Source organism: Nilaparvata lugens, chromosome 4 (genome assembly GCF_014356525.2).
Source record: "Nilaparvata lugens isolate BPH chromosome 4, ASM1435652v1, whole genome shotgun sequence".
Lineage (NCBI taxonomy): Eukaryota > Metazoa > Arthropoda > Insecta > Hemiptera > Delphacidae > Nilaparvata > Nilaparvata lugens.
This window is the reverse complement of record NC_052507.1, coordinates 77,407,169-77,432,446: the sequence shown is the minus strand read 5'-3', so window position 1 is coordinate 77,432,446 and position 25,278 is coordinate 77,407,169. Positions and strand designations below refer to the sequence as shown.

At 34.4% G+C, this 25,278-nt stretch overlaps 1 protein-coding gene across 2 annotated transcripts in view; it reads right to left on the bottom strand.

The window, feature by feature from the left end:
- The window catches only part of LOC111052865 (segmentation protein cap'n'collar), a 407,420-nt gene extending 382,410 nt beyond the window's left edge, over positions 1-25,010 (bottom strand). Inside the window, exons 1-2 of one of the 2 annotated variants that reach the window (XM_039426538.1) lie at positions 24,621-25,010; positions 3,057-4,774 (exon numbers count right to left, since the gene is read on the bottom strand). In XM_039426538.1, coding sequence (XP_039282472.1) covers positions 3,057-3,557 — 501 coding nt within the window. In that variant the 5' untranslated portion in view covers positions 3,558-4,774; positions 24,621-25,010. The remainder of the gene's footprint in view (positions 1-3,056; positions 4,775-24,620) is intronic. The other variant, XM_039426537.1, reaches the window with a different exon arrangement.
- Between the last annotated feature and the right edge of the window lie 268 nt (positions 25,011-25,278).

Below are 25,278 nucleotides of genomic sequence, written 5' to 3'. Positions count from 1 at the left end.
TCTGGTCGTATTCTGTTACCACTGATTGCCCACAATCAATCATAAACTCGCTATCAAATATCGATATCACACTAAACAGTCAGCTCTAAAAGCAAGATACATTTTAGTGACTAATTATTATTAATTATTTATAGAACGTAATATAATTTCGTTTTTCCTCCTCCAATCCTTATCAACAGATATAGATAGAGTACAAAGAATTCGATCATTCGATTGTGCTTTCAGTGTTCAACAGTTTAAGAGCATTCAGGGCCGAGCTCGGGATTTAGCTAAGTTCTGGACTTTAAACAGCTGGAGTCAGAAATAGTATATTTTGCACCTAGAGCAGAAAATGAGATTTTTCCGGCTCAAAATCGGTTTTCAAAGATTGAGAGCCGGAAAAACATTTTTGCCCGTGGTGCGAACGCTATTTTTCGCCACACACAAAAATAAACAATATATATATATGAGAATAGTTGTTTACCAAGCACTTCCGAAAGCAGAAGTGGAAGGTGATAGCTCTAGCAAATCTGAGGTAATCTGAATATCAGGAAATTGTCCAAGTATTTTTATTTTTTAATCTGATTTGTCTAAATAACCTAAAAGATGATGTTCAATTATGTGGGAGATTGAGTTAATACTTTTTTATTCTTTCAAATGACAATAAGATGATATTATTATAAATGTTTTAATTATTGAATAATGAACACAAATAATGAAAAGTTTTTTGATCAGCTGTTTTTTGATCACCTTTCTTAGTTCCATGTTAGCGGCTGGATAGGGTACTCTTTCCGGCCTAGGCCGGAAAGAAACCTGTTCTGACGTCAGACGAGAGTCGTCTGCAAACAATGTCTTTCAGATCTACGTAGGGACTGGAAAGCAGCTGCTTTCTGTGCAGTGTGACGAAAATTAGCTTTCTAAAACTGGGCGTAGGCGCAGTTTTTATTTTCTCATTTCTATAATTGGAAACGTTTTTCCTTGACGAAATTAAACATTTCTAAATAATTCAAAATAGCTAAAACTATACACTATTCTCTCTTTATTTTATTTTGTGTTTAATTTTCTAGTTTTCTGAAATTTAATTCAAACGTGTCTGTGACAATGACTACGACTACGCCCCGTTTCGGAAAGCCAATTTTCTATCTCCAGCTGTTCAAAGTCTAGAACTTAGCCAAATCCCGAGCTCTGAAACCTGCCCTAAGACTCGACCATAAATTTATGAAAAAATTATTTTATCTCCTTACTGTACTTGGGACTCCCCTGATTTCTTTTCCTCCTCCTCTCGTATCATATACAGTTCAATAATTATTTTCTTAGTCTATATTATGTAAATTAATCTATAATTTTGCTGTATTGTAAGCTATTGTATATAAGTGTATAAGACAGTATATAATATTGTAATCTACAAAAATAAAGTACCTAATCAATCCTAAATAGTGAATGCAACAAGGATAAAACTTCTAACTAGCACCAATAAATTACATTTGTGTTGTCGTTGTATTTTCTTCAAGCCTACAATAATCTCCAATATCACTATATCACCGTCCGATCAAGAGTATTTTATACTTTAGTTGTACAGGTTTCAGTAATCCAGAAATATCTAGTTTTAGTACCAAGATGATCGAGTCTCCTAGCACTGTTATCAGTGGGTTGATTAAACCCTTTTCATTAATTAAGCCGGAAATCATCAAACATAGGAATTTACAAATTATAACAATGCACTTCACCAAGCATAGTAGATAGAATTGAATTTTCTGTGATGGACAGTATTAGAGAAGGCTGTGGTTTAGTCTTGTCAGCAAGAGGTCTACTGTTCACAGAACTACTAGTAGTGTTTACAACAGATGATAAGAATTGACGATACGCTAACCCAAACATTAGCCGTTTCAACACCGATATTTCGCCGTCACCACATGACTGGACAGTATTTACTCAGATGGACAGTATTGTAGGATGCTGTGGTTTATTTATAACTGCACGAGGTCCACTATTCTCAGAACTACTCCCAAATCAAATTAGGTCCATAGAGAGTCGAGCGGGCTTCACCTGTACATTGAGACACTATCTTTTAGAAAAAATGGCTGAAACTGTCCAACCCTAAAGCAGCATGACATTCAATTAAACCTTCCTTAATCCCTATCCTTATCCTTTATAATTATTTTTCTCCACTCCCAAGTAAAAATGATGGGTTTTCTCTTTTTATTTAATTCATGTAAACTTAGCATAAAAAATGTGCATAAGTTTAGCATAAGCTTAGTGCATAAATTTAGCATAAGATTGTTTCTTATTCAAACTCTTCCTCGAGTGGATCTTAGCAACCTCATTCTATATCCCTTACCCTCTCTTTTGTATTATAATTTCCCCTTCATAATTCCCTAATTAGAATTATTATTACTTCTCCATGAACTTTCATAATCATATTATCTTGTTATTTACATAAACTAATCTCATTTGTACAATAATTTCCCCTTGTAATTGACATTATTTTTGGATTTAAATCAACAAATCTCTGTTCTAATAATAACTTTCACTCCCTCTTTATTCCAATTATTATATCATATCGATTTTCTAATTATTGGGAATTAACTTTTTTTTTATCCTTATTATTATTTACTTTTCGCTGTTCATTGATTTAACTCTGAATGATTTATCGTTTCTACGATTTGGTTTTCACTTATTGATATTTTTAGTCTTAATTTTTTTTCGCTTAGACATAATATTTCGTTTGAATTTTTAACTTTTTTACGGTTAAGTGCTGAAGGGGAGGGTATCCTTGATACCCTCTCTGAGAATGGACTTCTTAAGGTCCAAACTTCACCGTTTCATGTGAAAACATTACAGTAGTACCTTAACTTTTGCATTTTTCATAATTTTTCTTGCTCAATATTATTGTAAAACTCATTAGTTTAATATGATTCACCATGTTATTTTACCGCTACTGGTATTTATTTTTAACGCTAGAACGTAAGTTGAATTATGTTTTGTTAAACACATGAATAAAGGAATCTGAATCTGAATCTGAACTACTAGTTATTAAAGATTGTATAATAAATAGGAAGGCCAGCAGGCAGACTCACCTCTTGTGTCAGATCCTCTTCGCCGATTTCATGCTTGGAGAGTATGGGCGAACAAGAAGGCCTTGGATCGTGGTGTTCCGGGGGCGGCAGCAGGACCGGCTCGAGAGGCGGCGGAGGCGGCGACGGTGGGGTGACGGTGTCATTGGAGGCGGTGTCCTGGTCTCCGGGTGGGACACCATCCTCGCCGTCCACATTCAGCAGGTAAGCGGTGACATCCTGATGGAGCGCGTTTATCCTGTTATAGCGTCCGAGGGAGTTGAGTTCGTCGAAAACGCGCTGTTCGTGGTTGATGAGAATCGAGTCTAGGTTCTTGGGATGCACGCGAATCTCGCCGAGGCCGCGCGGCGATTCGTGAATCACGTCCAAGTCGTCGATTCCGACGCCGATCGCCGGCAGATCGTATCCGTCGTAGAGGTGTGCGTTTCTGTCGACGCGCAACAGACTCAGGAGGATCGCGATCTGAAGGAGTTCATCGCGGTACACTTTCTTCAAACACAACATTTTGTTGCCGATCAAAAATTACTGATTTCTTTCCAATCACCACCGACTGTACGTATTCAAGAACGATCAATTCCTGACGAGTTTCGATAAGTCAATTATCGACAGAAAACTCTTGCAATCACCACTAAAGGTATGGACGAATCAATTCCTTACTACAGATCAACTATCGACGGAAAACAGTCAACTGTTTCGATTATCGACCGACGGAATGTATTTGAGAACGATTTATTCCTGATGAATTATCGATAATTTCAAGTTTCAACAACTGAAAACACTGACCACAGAGATCAATTCAATTCTCCCAATAGAGAAATTTTAATCGATTATTAAGTATCGACGGAAAAGTATTTGAAGTTTATTTGTGATGATCTCTAATTGACAGAGATCTAGTTTATTCTTCTGAGTCTCTAAAATAGTCTCTTAGTCTCTCTTTTAAAGAGGAGATTAGAAGAATTGACAATAGATCAATTCTGTAACTTGAAATAAAATTAACCAGAAGACTTAATAAAATTAACCAGAATAACTAATCAGGTTCAGTATCAACCAAAATAAAAAAATATTGTAAATTAGAACTTTCACAGACGTGACACCAAGTGACAAGAGTTCAACCGTCTCTTTTCAACAGTCACACTGCACAAGAATATCTCGATGTTTCGTTCGATCGATTTTTAAAATAAAACTAATTTGAGCATTTGAACACTGTTGTACGTGAGTGGGAGAGGAGATCAATGAAGGTTTATAAAAACTGGACAAAATGTTTGCACACAGGTAAACCGTAAATAATTCTAGAACTGGAGAGGTTAATGAGGTAGTTTCGATTCGGTAACTAGTCGGGGAAATTTTCAGGATTTGATTGGGTAACTTATTGAACCTGAACTTGATATGTTTTTGCAGCTTTAAAAAACCGAATTCACTTTATAGCTGTTGAGAGATAAGTTGAATCAAATCTTCAAGTATTTGATTAAGTATGATTAAGGAAGTATTTGATTCACCTATATTATACTAGACAGACTGTCCTTTAGTTACACACTGAAATTTCGTTTTTATTAGTTATAATAAAATCTGGTAGCGCACTTGATCCTGATTATCAATGATGCCGAAATACTACTGTCTCACTCCCTTTCCCAACTATTGTATCTCCCTTCTTCGTCTTTTAGCAGGCTTCTTCGACGGTGACATCACCATCGTTCCATCTCTCTCAGCAGACTGCTGCCATCCTAAAAAAAAACACACAATTAAATTAAATCATAGAAAAATCTATTATCTTTTTTCTTTAGGGCTACTTTTAATATAAATGAAAACATAAATCTGAGTATCCTTTTGAATTATTTTGACACGAAATTATTTTTGAGATATACCGGTATCATCTATCCTATATAGAAGGCAGAGAATCGGCAACACTGTTCTCCTATCTTTCTCCACTGCCATTATAACGTGGACCTCACTATGGATTGACTGAATTATTTCTCAATAAAATCTAGTCAGCTAAACTCCATTTCCAGACATTGTCCAGTCATCAATTAATCACTGAATGATGCTAGGCTCTATTAAATACTATTGCTCATAGCTGGAATCAATTGCTAATTTTATATTCAAATCGATGAGATAATTAGGTGAATAATATGGGAAAGGGGATAAGGGGAAATGAAATTAACCGCAAGCAATTGAAGCAGCCTGGAGGAAACCAGTTTCCTGGTACCAAGGTCGAGTGATTCTGAAGCTACGTGGATTATAATTATTATTGGCATCATATAATAACTTGCATTTCATCCTTCCTATGCTAAACTCGAAAGAGGTTTCGCCACTGACGCAATAAGTTTTCATCAGAAGACGTCTGTTTTGAATCCTATTATATTAAGCGAGCAATTTCTGTATGTATAAATATATATATATATATATATATATATATATATATATATATATATATTTATAAGGTTAAGTGGTTATCTGGTTATGTGTTTATCAGGTTATGTGGTTATCTGGTTATATGGTTTAATGGGTATATATTTATGTTCAACGGATCTCGAAAACAGCTCTAATGATTCTCACGAAATTTGGAACAAAGTAAGTTTATGATATGAAGATTCGATTGCACTAGGTCTCAACCCTTGGATAACTCGCTGAAGGACATTAAAAGGATAAATACGTCCTTGGAAAAACAGCTGGAAATTTTGTCGTCTGTAGATACCGTGATGGAAGAGAGTGAACGCGTGCATGTGTGTGGGATCATCCAGCTGATCTCACGAGAAGAAAAATTCAACAAGAGAAACTTATTTTCGTTTATTTCTCTTTTTTTTAGAAAACATGTTTACTTCAGAAAGTCCAAAATAGTAACTAGATGCTGTTAGTGTAGAATAGTACATAGAATATTAACAAATATTGTAGCAAACATAGTATATCATTCTAAATCGTATTCATGGCATATCTATTTGCAATTGATGATGTGTTTGTTTTTTGAAGTGTGAATAAATTTTTATTTTGATGAGTGACAGTACTGATAATAGCTTAACCTAGATTTTGTTTTGGACTGAAGTATAAATATAAAAAGGGACAGTTTTGGGCATAAGCCTGTCGTGCCTCCTCATATAACTGTAAAAATAATTGCACGACTGAGAAAATGAATAAATAAATATGAACTATAAATTCAATCTTTGGTTACAAATTTTCTATGCTTTTACACTCCAGAGCAAAGCTCGGTCCCCCGATATTATTATAGATTGAAGCAAAGGGATGATTGAATTTCAATACAAGATACTTTTGTATCGGATGGGCACGTTGCTATCGGTCCCTGCTGAATTATGACAGTCGTAAGGCCCATTGATGGCTTGAACTAATTTCAATACGCTACACTGTATAAATGTATGTATCGGATGGGCACGTTAAATTGTCCCGGCTCCCGGCTCAAATTCGAATTCATTCTTCATTGTAGCGAGCATTTATACAAATACATGGAATGCGTCAGGTACATAAGATCGAATATCACAAAACAATATTACAGTCATATAGATATTAGATACCTAGATTTTGGGTACAGTCATACAGATTAATAGATATTAGATATTAAACTACACAAATGTTTAGTCAATACTATACTTTAGTTTGTACAATACGCCGGCTGAAGTATGACAGAAGTAAACGGCTAATTGATGGCTTAAATTTTAAATTCAGGCCAGGTGGGGAGGTGGCATCTTCCTTTAATGGACTCCCCACTAGCAAAAAGCCAAGAATTTTCATCTTTTACTATATGTAAATGTAGAGGTTTCCACAATACAAGTCATACAAAATTAAACCTTTAGTTCAAGTATTTACAAACATTAATAACAGAGCTGACGTAGATTAGAGAGCCTTTGAAACTTGAAAGAGGTTGGAAAACAATATAATCAGTTATTGTGAGATTATCTGTCCTTTCTCTCTTTCTCTTATAACTTCTGTACTATTGTTAGTATTGTACACACTTGGCCTATACACAATTCTGCATTCACACACCGCTTAGAACGCAGTCAAACAGCAAGGCTGAGAAAAATTTCATTTTTAAAATCCATTACATTATTGAATGCACGCAACACCAGCACAGTATAGTCAGCGGATAAAAGATAAATTGGCCTCACACTCACACACAAATACAATCAAACTTCAACTCTATAGAGATTGCGTGTGTTTGTAACACACAATCATCATTCAAGCATTGTTCAGAATTACAAATTCTGAATTTATATTTAGATTTATCCTATTATATTAAGCGAGCAATTTCTGTATTTATAAATATTTGGTTATTTTTATAACTGGCTATTTTTATATCTGGTTATTTATGTTTTACCAGAGAAAACTCTTATAATTGTTACCTATGCTATTATTAATTCTGTGGTTTTACGGATCTCAAAAACGGCTCTAACGATTTTCACGAAATTTGGAACATAGTAGGTTTATGATATAAAGATTCGATTGCACTCATTCTTTGGAAAACTCGCTGAACGACATTAAAAGGATAATTCATCCTTGGAAAACAGATGATATTTTCGTCTTCTCTCGATAACAGAAGATGCGTGTGCCTGTGTGGGAGAGACAGAATTATTTCCAGCTGTGTAATGATAATCAATCAGCGAGAAATTTTATCTAGCTAGACAATTTAATCGATTTGATCAACATAATCTAATTTGTTGACATGACCTCCTAAAGTAGAGTATATCATAATTTTCAAAGTTGATCATTATTTGACAATTTCAAGTGATTATTGAGTGTTATTTTGTTATTCAATTTGGTTTGTATAGCCTATAATCTAAATTATATTTTTTTGTTTTCAAATGTTTGAACAGAAAATTGAACCTGAATTCAAGTGTATGGAACATAACCTACTTTCTGGACTATTTATAGTGTATAAATCAAAATTCGGGAAAAAAAAGTTTTAAAGAATTGTGTTCGGTTTATTAAAAGTCAATAAATAAATAACGAGCGAATCTCGGTGCCCCTATATTTACAAATTATAGCGACAAACATCTGAATTTATATTTAAATTTATAATTATTACTAAACGAAAATCCCAATTAAATGCTGTAATTCACCCCGAAGACTTCTGCTACTGCAAATATTGACAACAGGATAAACAGCTAGATGGAAATTTACAATTAGTAAAAGAATTGAAAAGGTACTTTATAGAACGACCCTTCTACTCAGAGGAAGAATACACTAATGAGAACTCATACCGCCACCTAAGGACCCGATAACTACATTGCAGGACGCCCTAGATGGCTGCTTGATAACCCTGAGGGGATAAACCGATGACAACTCTCCGTTCCTAGGATCGTGATGAGGACTCCGGAAGTAAGAAGTAAGTAAGGAAATTTGATGAGCGTTACTATTCAAAAATTATTTGTCTGCCCGGTAATTTCCATCTGTATTTAGATTTATATTCATATTTAGAAATAATTATAATATTATATAAAATTGATTCAGTTCCGACAAACAATATTATCAGTAGTTAATGATTAAAGACGGATCTAATATCTCTTTCTAGGTGAAATCACTATGTCTCTTACAACTATTCATCTAAATAATATCATTGAATCATTTTGAATACTAAATTATAGCATGGAGAAAAGATAGCAGAAGAATATATCCCATGGTGATGGTATAGATCGTTTATGTTCCAAATTTCAAGCCGATTACTGTCGACTACTGTCTATTATTAGGCAAGGCTCACGCCAGTTAGTCAAGACAAGACAAGACAAGACATGATCAGACACGTTTAGTCACAATACTTCACATTGCTGCTTATGACGGAACTCACACTGATTAGTCATTGTAATTAGACATGTCTTCTTAAGCAGCTATGTGAAGTATTGTGACTGAACGTGTCTAATCATGCCTTGTCTTGTCTTAACTAACTGGTGTGTGCCAAGATTAACTGTTATGTTGGGGTGAGAGTATATGAACGGCACAGTGTGAGAGACTACCAGCGTCACATTGCTTCACGAAACAGAACTACTAGGATTATCGGCTTGAGTTTGGATTGAAGATTGAAACATATACGTCCTATACCATGGGATATCTTCTTACGCTATCTTTTCTCTATGATAAAATAAAGGAAAGAGTTGGCTTATACACGTACGGGATAGGAATTTCACGAATGACGCATCAACACGATTCAACTACTCAACTGATTAACTTGAAATTTTGCATACAGCTTCATTTACCGAAGATGGATGCCTGTTTTAATTTTTTCAAGTTTTCAGTTTGTCAAGTTTCTAGGTAGACCCTAGCAGTGCACGAGTTAACAGCTAGTAGTTACTAAATGAAAACTAGTAGTTCTGTGAACAGTAGACCTCGCGCTCAGTGAGTTACATTGACCTGTTGTAATGTTTTCTCAAAAATTAATAAATAATTTATCAATTAAAAATGTGTAGAAAAAATCCTAAATAAACATAGAGCTTTCTGTCCTATATCGTACCGTGACGTGTCATCCCGGAATGTGAGTGTGAGCGCTGTTATCAGATCTGGCTGCAACTGTCTACAACGTTGATGGAAAGATACAATTTTCAAGATGTTCGATGTTTTTGAACGGGTAGTATTATAGTCAACTGTCTACTAACATTTTATTTAATGGAAAGATACATTTTCAAGATGTTCGATGTTTTTGAACAGGTATTATTATAGTCCATTAGACAGCTGATTTATGATGAATAATTCTATAGTCTGATTTTTACTCTAATATTTGCGTATGAAGAAGGCTCCTTTTTCCTTTTATATTATCCTTGAATGCGAAATTCCCAAAAACCATGTATATACGTCGACGCGCAATCAAAAAAGGAACATACCTGTCAAATTTCATGAAAATCTATTACCGCGTTTCGCCGTAAATGCGCAACATATAAACATTCAAACATTTAAACATTATAAGAGAAATGCCAAACCGTCGACTTGAATCTTAGACCTTACTTCGCTCGGTCAATGATATAATAAAAGAAAGAACTGGCTTATACAAGTACGGGATAGGAATTTACGAATGACGCATCATCACGACTGTTGAACTACTTGAATAATTAACTTGAAATTTTGTATATATAGGCTCTTAATTTAACAAAGATAAATTATAGGTTGTAGGCCAGCTTTAAGTTTCTTAAATTTTCTAAGTTTCAGTTTTTCAAGTTTCTAGGTACACCCTTACAGTGCACGAGTTAAACTGCTAGTAGTTACTAAATGAAAATTACCAAGTGAAATGACACACGATCCGGCGACATCGCCGTCCGGCGTTTTCGCCGGACGAAGCTTCGCCGTCCGGTTGCAAGAAGTACACAGGAAGGCATGGGGCAGAACACACGACTCCGGCGACGCCGGCGACGGCGAAAACGCCGGCCCGGCGAGAAATTGACCCGGCGATATCGCCGGGTATTCTCTACTTCGCCGTCCGGTTTTGCCGCCGGAAAGCAGTAGCAGGGCATTGTACTATATGGAGATGAACACACGACACGGCGAAAACGCCGGACGGCGCTGTCCCCACCCATGCCACTTCTTTATTTATTAACATTTGTAACGTTACAAATGGGTAGGGTATGGTTACAAGGGTAGGTTACAAGGGTAGGGTTGTAAGTAGGGATGGGTATCGATACATCGATGTTCAGGTATAGCGATCTATCTCATATTCTAGGTACACCTGACAACAATTCTCCTTGTATTATGAAAAAGACCTAATTTTCAGCTTCAAGCATCATCACCAACTACATTGTCCTCACATTGATATTTTGCACAACGACATAAGTTCTTGAGATTATGTTCTATTAGAATTACCAGTAAGATACACTTCATTTCAGTATTTAAAGTGAAATTCAAGCTGGAAATTCAATCGCAATAGTAAAAGATTGTTTTTTCGTATCTTATCAATTTTTTATTGTAGCAAAACGTAAATTAGAAGGTTGAATACGCCTAAACCACAGTTCCAAGCTATTACAACATTTTCAGACAAATGATTTGATAGATTTTCATGAGATTTGGTAGGAATAATTTTAATTACGCGACAACATAATATGTGTAAGTTAATTTTGAAATGTTGTACTCCATTTATTATACTGAAATGTATCTAAATGATCCGGCAAAAACGCCGGACGGCAGCTTCGCCGTCTGTCGTGTGTTCTGAATGCTAATTGCCGCCGGGTCCGGCGAAAACGCCGGACGGCGATTTCGCCGGATCGTGTGTCCCTGCACCACGTGCAGACACAAATTTGTGCTCATTAACTATGTGTACAAATATCACACCTCACCTGAAACTTTGTGTTGACACTTTGTTCAGCTCGATCAACGTTGGTTCAAAAATTATAAATTTGGACTCAAATATTGTATAAAACGATTGCTCTATAATTTGAGCCAAAAAGTATTATTTTTGAACAAATACTGATCGAGCTGGAGTTATTTTTCCATCTTGCCAGAATGTCTTCTTTGCTTCATATTTCTTTCTTTATTTATTTGCTGAATATGTTATTATTATCTTTAATGATATATTCGCAAAGTCATAGTAAAGTTTCAATTAAGTTTTAGTAATTTAATAGTCAAGTTTTAAATTATAAAAACTTATTTGCTATTTTTTCAATGACTATTATAAATTATTAAATGAGCTTAGTAAATAAGAATGATTGTTCATTTAAAGAAAACTGGGTTATAGAGTTAATAAGAGTAGGCAAATTCTGCAGGAGTTTTAAGCATAATTAATTATATTTCTACTTTTTAACTAATCTAAATAAAAAATAATACATTGAATAGAAATAAGAACCAATAATTACAAACTTAAAAATCTTGTAGAGGCTACTTTTAAAATATTACAAACTTAAAACAATTACAAACTTATAAAACATGTAAAGCATGTAGGCTATTTAAAAACAAAAATTCAAAATTAACTCTTAGAAAACCATTGTAAATATTTTTTTTGGGTGGGGGGTGGTGTTAAGAAGAACCTAGCTAGGTGAATCAGTGTAATTCTGCATATTTTCATGTATTTACTTGAAATTATAGGTAATAACAATTGAGTCATGAATTAGAATAGATGGTAAAAATTAAAAATAACATTGTAATCTTTTTTGAAACCTGATAGAAGTGCATAAAAATATTTGAAACTCAAACATGTAACTTGAAATAAAAATAATTCATCCAAAAATGATAGGATAAATGTAATGAAAACCTTAAAATTCAATAAAACTAATTAGAGATCAATGAAACAGATCATGATAATTATTAAGAGATAATTGAAATAATAATTTAGTAATAATATTCTTAGATTGATTAAACAAGGAGAATTGTTGTCAGGTGTACCTAGAATATGAGATAGATTGCTATACCTGAACATCGATGTATCGATACCCATCCCTACTTACAACCCTACCCTTGTAACCTACCCTTGTAACCCTACCCTACCCATTTGTAACGTTACAAATGTTAATAAATAAAGAAGTGGCATGGGTGGGGACAGCGCCGTCCGGCGTTTTCGCCGGATCGTGTGTCCCTGCACATATAGTACAATGCCCTGCTACTGCTTTCCGGCGGCAAAACCGGACGGCGAAGTAGAGAATACCCGGCGATATCGCCGGATCAATTTCTCGCCGGACCGGGGTTTTCGCCGTCGCCGGCGTCGCCGGAGTCGTGTGTTCTGCCCCATGCCTTCCTGTGTACTTCTTGCAACCGGACGGCGAAGCTTCGTCCGGCGAAAACGCCGGACGGCGATTTCGCCGGATCGTGTGTCCCTGCACACAGCTGGTCAACAACAATCAGACCGACGAGTTATTCAAGAACAATGATAAATACTGTGAAAAAGATGAAAAATATTCTGTGATAAACGACAAAGAAACATAATATTATCATTGAATGGAATAAGGAGCAGATAGGATGTGATAGAGATGGATGATCATACTCGCATTACTGTCAAGACTACCGAAAAATATAAGATGCTGTTTTATGGGCCATAAAATTGTATACTTAGCTCATGAAACTTAGTAACCGCTGAGTGATTGCATTTTATGATTCATTTCAAGTGCACTTCGAAACAAACATCTGCAATGATAATACTTCTTGGATTGACTCAGAAATAAGTAATGCGGTTTGTTGTATCTTGAAGATAAACTTTCAAAGTTTGAAGGGAACCAGAGTATGAAAATTGAAAAAGCTATATAGTGTGGTCCACGTTATAATGGCAGTGAATAAAGATAGAAGAATAGCGATGCCGATTCTCTGCATTAACTAATTATATTTCTACACTGTCAAAAACATAAATGTCATTGTTGTGGACCTAGAAAAGGATAGTACCATCGTCTTTGTCGAATGATAAACAAGTATAGCAAAACCAAAGTTGATCAAATACTGTCATTATAACCTGGACCTCACTATAGTGAGGTCCACGCTATAATGACAGTGTATAGAATAGAATTGTTTCTCATGAACAAGTACAATATTACAAGAAAAACAACAAAGATATTAAATTATTAGCAAAATTTATCAAATGCTATGTCTCAAAAATATAACAATGTAAGAATACAGTAGGTTATACATAAGTAGCCTATATGTGTAGAATACAGAATCATATATGATTAACATTGGTATTGCTATCCTTCTCCATCTCCTATCATTCGACAAAGCAGATAGCGCTATCCTTTTCTTCCTTTCGCAACGTTGCCAGATTGTTTTTCAACAATGTATAAATATAGTTATTAAAATATTCAATCTCAATTATGAAAATGTACAATTATATCATGATTGGGTTTTTCTTGACGAATACTATATATTTGATAATTTTTAACAAGTATGTCTACAGATAGAAATAAATTGGAAGTTGCATTTGTTCAAATGCTAATCAATGAATAATTATTATTAAACGAAAATCCCAATTAAATGCTGTAAATCACCCCGAAGACTTCTGCTACTGCAAATATGTCAACAGGGTAAACAGCTAGATGGAAATTCAATGAGCGCAACTATACAAAAATTATTTGTCATTTTTGCTGACAAATAATTTTTGTATAGTAGCGCTCATCGAATTTCCATCTAGCTGTTTACCCTGTTGTCAATATTTGCAGTAGCAGAAGTCTTCGGAGTGATTTACAGCATTTATTGACCGAGCGAAGTGAGGTCCGAGATTCAAGTCGCCGGTTTGGCATTTCTCTATTCTCTTAATGTTTAAATGTTTATATGTTGCGCATTTACGGCGAAACGCGGTAATAAATTTTCATGAAATTTGATAGGTATGTTCCATTTTTAATTGCGCGTCGACGTATATACAAGGTTTTTGGAAATTTTGTATTTCAAGGATAATATACAAGGAAAAGGGAGCCTCTTTCATACGCCAATATTAGAGTAAAAATCTGGTGTGGTACACTCACACAACTTTCCTTGCTCATTAAACTGGGAGCCTCATTCTTAAACGACAATAATTTAGAAAAATAACATAATGACGATTGGCGGCAACATAATTATTTGAAACTACGATCAGACTACTGTATTATGTGTGTATATAATAGTTTTCAGAGTACTTTTTCCTTTGTGTAAATTGTGAAATCCGATGATTTTTTAAAAATCGTCAAAACAGCTGTTCTACAGATGAAATATCTCGACTATGTGTTATTTTTATAGACTGCTCTACCTACCTACCACATGCACGAGAAGGAGGTTACAAAGTCCATTTCTGAAGGATGGGGTGAACCCCCCCATTAGTTTCCCAGAAAGGAGACTCATGCCAGTTGATGGAGCTGATAAATGACTATACAGAGTATGAATTTTAAATAAATCAGTCGAGTAAATTTTGAGAAAATAGTGAAAAACATGGTTTTTCAGTAATTATTCGCCATTTTTCTCGAGAATATTACGCAGCTCCTGCAATTTTCCTAGAAATGAGGCTCATGTCAGTTGATAGGGCTTATAAATAGCTATCCATGGTATAAATTTGAAGAAAATCATTAGAGCCGTTTTCGAGAAAACCGTGAAAAACATGGTTTTTTAGTGATTATCCGCCATTTTTCTCAATAATATTACGGAGCTCCTGGAATTTTTCCAGAAATGAGACTCATGTCAGTTGATAGGGCTTATAAATAGCTATCCATCATATAAATTTGGAGAAAATCGTTAGAGCCGTTTTCGAGAAAACCGTGAAAAACATGGTTTTTTAGTGATTATTCGTCATTTTTCTCAATAATATTACGGAGCTCCTGGAATTTTTCCAGAAATGAGACTCATGTCAGTTGATAGGGCTTATAAATAGCTATTCATGGTACAAATTTGAAGAAAATCGTTAGAGCCATTTTCGAGAAAAACGTGAAAAACATGGTTTTTTTTAGTAATTATCCGCCATTTTTTCCGCCATCTTGAATTGAATTTTATTGAATTTCTTATTGTCGGGTCCCCATGGTATAAGGACCTTGAGTTTAAAATTTCAAGTCAATCGGTTAATTAGGAATGCAGTTATCGTGTTCACAGACATACACACATACACACACACACACACACACACACACACACACACACAACACACACACACACACACACACACATACACACACACATACACACACACAGACCCAAAAATCGGTTAATTAGGAATGCAGTTATCGTGTTCACAGACATACACACATACACACACACACACACACACACACACACACACATACACACACACACACACACACACACACACACACACACACACACCACACACACACACACACACACACACACACACACACACACACACACATACACACACACAATACCTAAAAATCATGTTTTTGGGCTCAGGGGACCTTGAAACGTATAGAAAACTTGAAATTGGGGTACCTTAATTTTTTTTGGAAAGCAATACTTTCCTTACCTATGGTAATAGGGCAAGGAAAGTAAAAATCAGACTATAGAATTATTCATCATGAATCAGCTGACAAGTGATTAAACAGATGTGTGAAGAAGCCAGTCTATTGCTGTATTTCCATAAGGTCTATAGTTTCAATCAGATACTTGTGGATGAGAATACTGCGTGAGGACTACTGTTCACAGAACTACTAGTAATAATTGTTAATATAATACATCACCAGATACACCGGTATCAGGTATCCTCTATAGAAGGCAGTGGCAAGGCAGATATTCGGCAACGCTGATCTCCACAGTCATTATAGCCTGCCTTTATAATCGTTCTCCACTGCCATTAAATCGTGGACCTCACTATACGTCATTAGAAAAATTAACCCTAAAGAGACACACTGGGGTGTTTCACACCCCAGGGATTTTTTCTGTTCTGCAGTTGACAATATCAAAACAGATGGGAATTTACGCCCAGTCTAAATTAGGTTTGTAGTATTATCAACTACCTCCACCACTTCCAGTCAGTAATAGCATTCTACAAAGTCACCAGCTCATCTTGTTCTTCGTTTGGGGTGTCTAACACCCCAGAGTGTATTTTACATAGGACTTTTATCAAACACTTTTATTACAAAGATTTACTTGTATGGGATGATGGATCAGATTGGAATGAATGCTATGATTCTCTACAACTTAAGATTCAAAACAATAAAATGAAGAGAAGTGAGTTTTGATGAAGTTGTCATAGGCAATGATCAAGCCATTCGTTCAAACCGGATTAGGAGCTCCAACACTTAGGCGGAACATACGTACTTCTAAAATTATTATAAATATTGATAAGCAGTACTTTACTTTTGATTTCTGTATGCACTTTGAACAAAAATGATTAAGAAATGATGAAGTATGGTCTAAGTACTTGTTTTTTTCCATATTTTTGAAAATGAAAAATTAAATTGGGGTGTTCAACACCCCAGTGTGTCTACTGTGTTGGCATAAAGTAAGTGTGTCTCTGTAGAGTTAAAAATGAAAATTACTCATTATAAAAGAAAATAGCCTACCTACAGTGTTGATGAGGTATCTATATACCTGTTGATGAGGTATCTATATACCTCATAGGTATATATATACCTATATAGGTATATATATATATATATATGAGCACACTTCCTCAAAAGTGGGTAGTAAGTCCTGAATAATTGATTTCAAGCAAAGACAATGACCGCGCATATGCATGACATGACACTGGTGACCTTCGGCTACTAGTTCCCAAGCAACAACAATTATAACTGGGGAAAATAGACTATGGCTAGTCACAAAGAATCACCTGAATTATGTGGAGAAATCATCAGGCAGTTCAACCAAATGAACAACATTGAAATTAGAGCACTATTGAAGTTAATTTCTATAGTCAACCGCACGAAAATAGTCCGATGAAAATTGGAACAGATGAGCCCCCTCACCAATAGATGTTGCCAACTTGTCAGGTGTATTATAAAAATATTAATCGATTCTCATTATTTATAATCAGACACCAGATCTAAGCCAGCAAGGTCACTCGATATTATTACTAGTAGTTCTGTGAACAGAAGACCTCAAGCAGTTTTCTCATCCACAAGCATCTGATGTCACGTGTTCTAGTTGATTCAGTTGAATCATTGACCAAGCGAAGTGAGGTCTAAGATTCAAGTAGACGGTTTGGTATTTCTCTTAATGTTTAAATGTTTATATGTTGCGCATTTACGGCGAAACGCGGTGATAAATTTACATGAAATTTGACAGGTATGATCCTTTTTAAATTGCGCGTCGACGTATAGGCCTATACAAAGTTTTTTGGAAATTTTGCATTTTAAGGATAATATAAAAGGAAAAAGGAGCCTCCTTCATACACCAATATTAGAGTAAAAATCAGACTATGGAATTATTTATTATTCATGATAAATCAGCTGTCTAGTGGACTATAATACTACCCGTTCAAAAACATCGAACATCTTGAAAATGTATCTTTGCATCAACGTTGTAGACAGTTGCAGCCAGACCTGATAACAGCGCTTACACTCACATTCCGGGACGACACGTCACGACGGTACGATAGGACAGAAAGCTCTATGTTTATTTCGGATTTTTTCTAGACATTTTAAATTGATAAATTATTCATTAATTTTTGAGAAAACATAACAACAGGTCAATGTAATTTACTGAGCGCGAGGTCTACTGTTCACTGAACTACTAGTCATTTATAATCAGCTGTGCACAAAGTTGATCAATTCATTTGGCAACGTTGCACTCATCTGATCCAATTTCCATTGGACTATTCTCGTGCGGTTGACTATATAGTGAGATCCACGTTATAATGGCAGTGTTTGATTAGCAATGGTATTGCTATACTTGTCTATCATTCAACAAAGCAGATAGCGCTATCTTTTTCTCGCTTTGCTCTCTTGCCAGATCGTCTTTCAACAATGTAGAATTAATAATTAATTAACAAAATATTTCATTTTAATTATGAAATCAATGAAAATTATAATTTCTTGCTTAATAAAATATAATTGGTTATTTTAAACGAGAATGAACTTAAATATTACATCAATAAACCTGTATCAGCTACCGTCTATAGAAGGCATTGACAAGACAGATGTTCGGCAACGTAGTTCTCCTATCTTTCTCCACTGCCATTATAACGTGGACCTCACTATAATGTGTTTGATTCCGGGAATCAAAGTTAGACGAACAGCTGACATTTCTCCGTTAAAACCAAGATGGTACATAAATGGGCCTCAATCAATAAGTGTGCCCAAGGTTGCAAAAACATGTTACATTAACCTTGGAAGGTTATAATTGGTGCATTCCTGTTCAAGAGTAAACTACATTAAGTTCAATAAAAGTCTATGTCTCCAACCCACGTGTCGTTGAATCAATCAATATCGGGGACCGAGCTTCGCTCTGGAGTACAAAAGCATAAAAAATTTATTACGACGGAAGAAATTATAATAACATTCATACATAGATGTTCTATCTAATCACAGTAAATTGAGATTAATTCCCAGAGGAATGCAAAAATTTCCCTCACAAAGGCCCAGTTGCACAAAAGCCGCTTAAATTTTAATCCTGATTATCTTCACGTGAACCAAATCAGAGAAGACCATTTCAAAAAGATGGATCTACTGTAATTAATCAGGAATAAAAATAACCCGGCTTTTTTGCAACCGGCACTAAGTACCTGATTGAATAACAAAAGATCAACAGCTGAGTAATAATTTTTACACAGTCCCACACACATGAACTCGCTCACTCACTTCCATCACCAACAGACGACGAAATAATAATTATTATCAGCTGTTTTTCCAAGGATGAATAATAAATATCCTTTTAATGTCCTTCAGCGAGTTTTCCCAGGGATGAGACCTAGTGCAATCGAATTTTTATATTATAAACCTACTATGTTCTGAATTTCGTGAGAATCGTTAGAGTCGTTTTCGAGATCCGGTGAAATACAAACATATAAACATCTAAACATCTGAACAGAAGTTGCTTGTTTAATAGTATAGGATTTAATAGGTTCCATCGACAACGGTGATAGATTACTATACGAATGTTTTACTGCGTTCAGAGTTGATTAGTAACGGTCCATCAAAGAAAGGTCACAAGACAAGTACTGTAGTAAAATAATTTGTGATGGGCTTCGTATAGTTGATAATTTGTATAGGAGTATTTATGTAGAGAATAGGTTCAACACATTTTTCATTATGAGAGAATAAAAATCTGGTGTGGCGCACTCACACAACTTTCCTTGCCGTTATGAAAATTGATCACCAGACGCTAGTGTTCACGCGCATCTCAAGTCCACTATACAAACATCTAAGCCAGCTGGTGACAGGACAATAACGCTGGATACACACAAGATCTGCTATCTCTTCATAGTGGATGATTTAATAGAATCAACAGTTGCCAACAGTTTGCAATTGAACACATTTTCTCAAATTTCAAGCTTATTTTCAATTTTAGGTGAAAATGTTACTGGACATTAATTGTAGAGATTTTCATGCTCAATCTTTTTCACCCAAAATTTTTGTACAAATTATATCTGAGACCTGATAATTGGAAATAAAAAAACAAACTTTGCATATATGGGGCGGAGCTCCTGAAATTTTTACAGATATGGGACTTGTGGCAGTTGATATAGCTTATCAATGACTATTTTAGGTATAAATTAGATCAAAATCGTTGGAGCTATTTCAGAGAAAATCGCGAACGCCCCTGTTTTTGACAACATTTATCTGCCATCTTGAATTGCATTTGATCGAAAATGTTCTTGTCGGATCCTTATAGTGTAAGGACCTTAAGTTCCAAATTTAAAGTCATTCCGTTAATTGAGAGATGAGATATCGTGTACACACACGCACATCACACACACACACACACACCACACACACACACACACACCACACACACACACACACACACACACACACACACACACACACACACACACACACACACACACACACACACACATACAGACCAATACCCAAAAACCATTTTTTTGGACTCAGGGGACCTTGAAACGTATAGAAATTTAGAAATTGGAGCACCTCAATTTTTTTCGAAAAGCAATAGCCTACTTTCCTTACCTATGGTAATAGGGCAAGGAAAGTAAAAACGTTAATGTATATAAATACAGTTACTTAAATTGAATAAAAATGAATGAGCATTGTACCGAATAAGATTGGTGTTTAATTGGAGATTTCTACTAAAAATGAATTTGACTAAAAAATGAATAAATCCCATTTATTGAATTAAAACTTTAATGTATAGAAATACAGTTACTAAAATTGAGAGAATTGAATAAAAAAATGAATTAACTTTCTCAAGAATAAAATTGTTGTTTGATTTGAGATTTCTATGAATGAATAAATCCCATTTATTGAATTTTATTGTAACAAAATTTCTCGTGCTGTGAAGTGTTTATTTACTATTAACTAAAGTTTACATGGGTCTATAAATAAAAACGTGATTATTCATCTCGACAAGACAGTAGTGGACTGGACTATAAATTTAACGTAATTCGTTTTGGAATTAGTTATCATCCATGTGACACAGACCATTGTTAATTAGCAAGCGAATGCATAAGTATGACAGTATTTATGTACACAGTACACGCATTCAACATCACAACTGAATTGAATTAGGTAGATTAATGTCAAAAGTCAATTTACCCCTCTAATGCGTTGAACCATCAACCATTTCCTGTCATAGTTTGTGTGTATATTATGTGCACCAATATGAATAAATTAACTATTTGCTATTCATATTATTTATTATGAATAAAATATAAATAGATCTTGGGGTCCAGAACTACATCCAACCGAAAAGTATAGCCGTTTGTGTAGTTGAGAAGTTGATATTGTGGTAATTATTCATATTAAATGAACAGACTAAGAAATTGTCAAAAACCACAAATTTTATTGATAGTTAGAAAAACAGGTTTCGGTTGTTACACCATTGTCAATCTCTGATAAACTATAAACTCAAGTTTAAACTGATAAACTGAAGTTCATGAAAAGTATAGGCCTACTTGATTAAGTTATTTTCTTATCGTTCAAAACTATGGAATCGTTGAAAAGTTTCATGATTTCGTAAAAGTTTTGTTGTTTCAAGGCTATTTTACAAAGCAAGCCCTGGTTTGCGCCGTATAGGGTCAGTTTACTACACATTAAGTTATTATGTTTCCTGTGGATAAATTATTGATAAATGATTAGAAACCCCCAGTTGCTCGTATGTCGGTTAAAGTTTAATCACGATAAAATGCTATACTTTAATCAAGATTAGCGCTAAACGATACAGTTTGGTTGCATAAAACAGGAATTTCAAGCGATAAGAAATTTCAATGATTAGTAATAATTGTTGATGATGAATAAATATTTATGATAACAGAAAGTTTATATTTTAATAAAGGGTACTTATATTTTATTTCCAGCCTAGCTCAGGACAGAAAACAATGGAAAGCTGCCTACCAAATAAAAGATTGAAGCTAAAGAAGAAGATTTATTATTTTTTATCTATAAATCTATATATATAAAAGCGAAATGGCACTCACTCACTGACTGACTGACTGACTCACTCACTCGCAGAACTAAAAATCTACCGGACCAAGAACGTTTCAAATTTGGTAGGTATGTTCAGTTGGCCCTTTAGAGGCGCACTAAGCAATCTTTTGGCAATATTTTAACTCTAAGGATGGTTTATAAGGGTTTAAAGTTCGTCTTTTAGCATGTATATTCTTCTTATTCTCTTAATTATAATTGAAAAATGTCCATACCATATGTTAATATAGAACTATAATCTAGAGAGAGTACCTCTTCGAAACAGTTAACTGGTAACTAAATAAATAATTTTGTCAGGTTGGCATTAAGTTAAGTTGACTTTGTTAGGTTGGCACCAAGTTGAAGATTGAAATGCATTTATCGCGGAAAAATTGATTGGGCACAGCTACTTTAATCAGAGCTATTCCTGGGATTATTATATTACTAGCCGCCAGGCTCGCTTCGCTCGCCATATCCGTTTAGTCTGGATCCCCGACTGGATCGTCCTAACATATGATAAAAATGCTCAAACGAAAAATGCAGGAGAGCGAAGCGAGCCTGCTGATCTCATTCATGGACGATCCAGTCGGGGGTCCAAGACATATGGCAAGCGAAGCGAGCCAGACGGCTAGTTATTCATATGTGAATGGAGCTCTTGAAAGCCGCGTTCAGGAACATATTAATAAAATAATCAAATTAACGCAATTGTCAGAGCTCAGATTGGATTTGAAAAGGTATTATCAAATGAAAATAGGAAGTAATCAAACGAAAGTAGGGGAGAGAAATGTATAATTTGATACGACAATTGGAGGAACGGATTTGTAATCCGGATATGGACTGAGTGGAGAGTGCTACACCATCAAATGAATCAAGTTTGTACACCCCAAGTTGAGCTAAGCATTTACTTCCTCACCAGTAGACCACTGTTGTAATTTCAAGTAAGTTATTACATTTGCAGCTGTAGTAGTCTGGTAGTTTAACTTTCATTGGATTACTAATTGTGCTCACACAATTTTTCAATAATATTGTGCCAAACTAGATTATTGTTACAGTACAATATTAGTTCCTATATTTATAATATAAAGTTTGGATTAAATTCTGGGAATTGAAAATGTAATCTATATTTTGGAAATTTTGGGAGTAGAGCAGTTTTGGGTCAGGCCTGTTGCTTTTGCTTAGTCATATATTATATAAATAATTAGTAATTGTTTTAATGGATGATATATAAATAGTCATATATTATATAAATAATTAGTAATTGTTTTAATGGATGAATAAGTATTTATGATATTAGAAAGGTAAATTATATTTTAATAAAGGTTACCGGTACTTATTTATATTTTCAGATAAATAAAAGTAGACCTCACCAAAAAGTTGATGTTTATAATTTTAACTCAATTATTAAGCTACAAACCGTAGATAATTTTACTAGAGGTCCCATAAGTTACTAGTAGTTCTGTGAACAGTAGACCTCACGCAGTATTCTCATATACCTGATTGAAACTATAGACCTTATGGAAATACAGCAATAGACTGGCTTCTCCACACATCTGTGTAATCAATTGTCAGCTGATTTATGATGAATAATAAATTCTGTAGTCTGATTTTTACTCTTATATTGGCGTATGAAGGAAGCTCCTTTTTCCTTTTATATTATCCTTGAAATGCAAAATTTCCAAAAACCATGTATATACGTCGACGCGCAATTAAAAAAGGAACATACCTGTCATATTTCATGAAAATCTATTACCGCGTTTCGCCGTAAATGCGCAACATATAAACATTTAAACAGTCTAACATTAAGAGAGATGCCAAACCATCGACTTGAATCTTAGACCTGACCTCACTTCGCGTGGTCAATTAATCTCAATAAAAGAGTTGCGTGGACTGTGTGGTATGTCTAGGATAAAACAAACAATTAAAAATGGAAATTACTGAGATATTGCAATTATTCAAATTTTAATGAAATAATAATTATTAGACTTATTAAATGAAAACCCTAATTAAATGCTGTAGATCACCCCAAAGACTTCTGCTACTGCAAATATCGAAAACAGGGTAAACAGCTAGATGGATTACTGTAATTTGGGGTGATTATAACAGCATTTAATTTTGATTTTTGTTTAATAATAATCATCAATTAAAAATGTTGAAAGGATTAGAAATTGAAAAGTATAACCAAAGTTTGTTGTACTTTGTTTTAAAGCTAATATTTCAAGTTTTAGTCAATAATGTTAACTTGCCTAATTATTATAAAAAATTGATAAGAAATAAGACTGATGAAATTGATTAGAGATAAGAAACAAAGCACGTATTATTCTAAACATAAATAAATCTATCTTCTTAAAATCAACCAGTACCACTAATTATTATTCTATCATGAGTTATACTTATTAGATAAAAATATAAATATTTATAATGATAATATAATCCATAACCACAACGGTAACATTAAGTTGGCGTCTCTGGGCGATCTTTCAAGTGAGTAATTTATTTTCAACTTTACAGGTATGGTATAATAATATATTAAGATTGAAAAACTGAATGCTTATTCAAATTCCTTTTATGGAAAATTTGAAAATTTCATTCAATGCATTAGATTCACGTGAGAGATTATTGTAATATTTTAACAGCAAGACAAAAGAAACAGTCAATTTTAGGTTATACTCACTCAAGGCAGGTCAGATATCCTTAATTTGTTCCAGAAAGCAAGCAAGCATATTATTTCGAGGCATCGTATTTCTAAAACACATTTATAATTTTGATATCACTTTGAAAATCAATATTGCAATACAATTTATTATTACACAAGTATTCAACAATCATGAACTGTCAAAACACCGGTGGGCAGTTTGTTATATCGGTTGAGTTACTGCATTCTATGAAACACTAATTACTGTTTATATAATAGTTTATACCATTTTGAAGATATAGATGTATTAAGGATTAAAGAATTGGAGTTTATTTGAACGAAAACAATAAGAAATGTTTGAATTAACCTCTACACCACTCACGACTCACTGAAAATGTGACTCAGCCATTATCAACTGCACGTTGAACTGATGAGCAACAGAATCAGCTACCACCAGCTAAATCAAGGAAGCTCCCAATGACGCAATATGAACAAACATTCACTTATTTGCAAAAATAATTGATTTTATGTTCCTCTAACTAAATAAGATTTTGTTTACGAGGTTCTCAATTTCTCATATTCAATAGAAAAGAGTTTAGAGATATTTTGACAATTTTCATTTTATCGATTAAGAATATCAAGGTTGACTAGCGTAGTATTGTAATATGGCTCCAAATTCAAATTTCAGACACTTGCT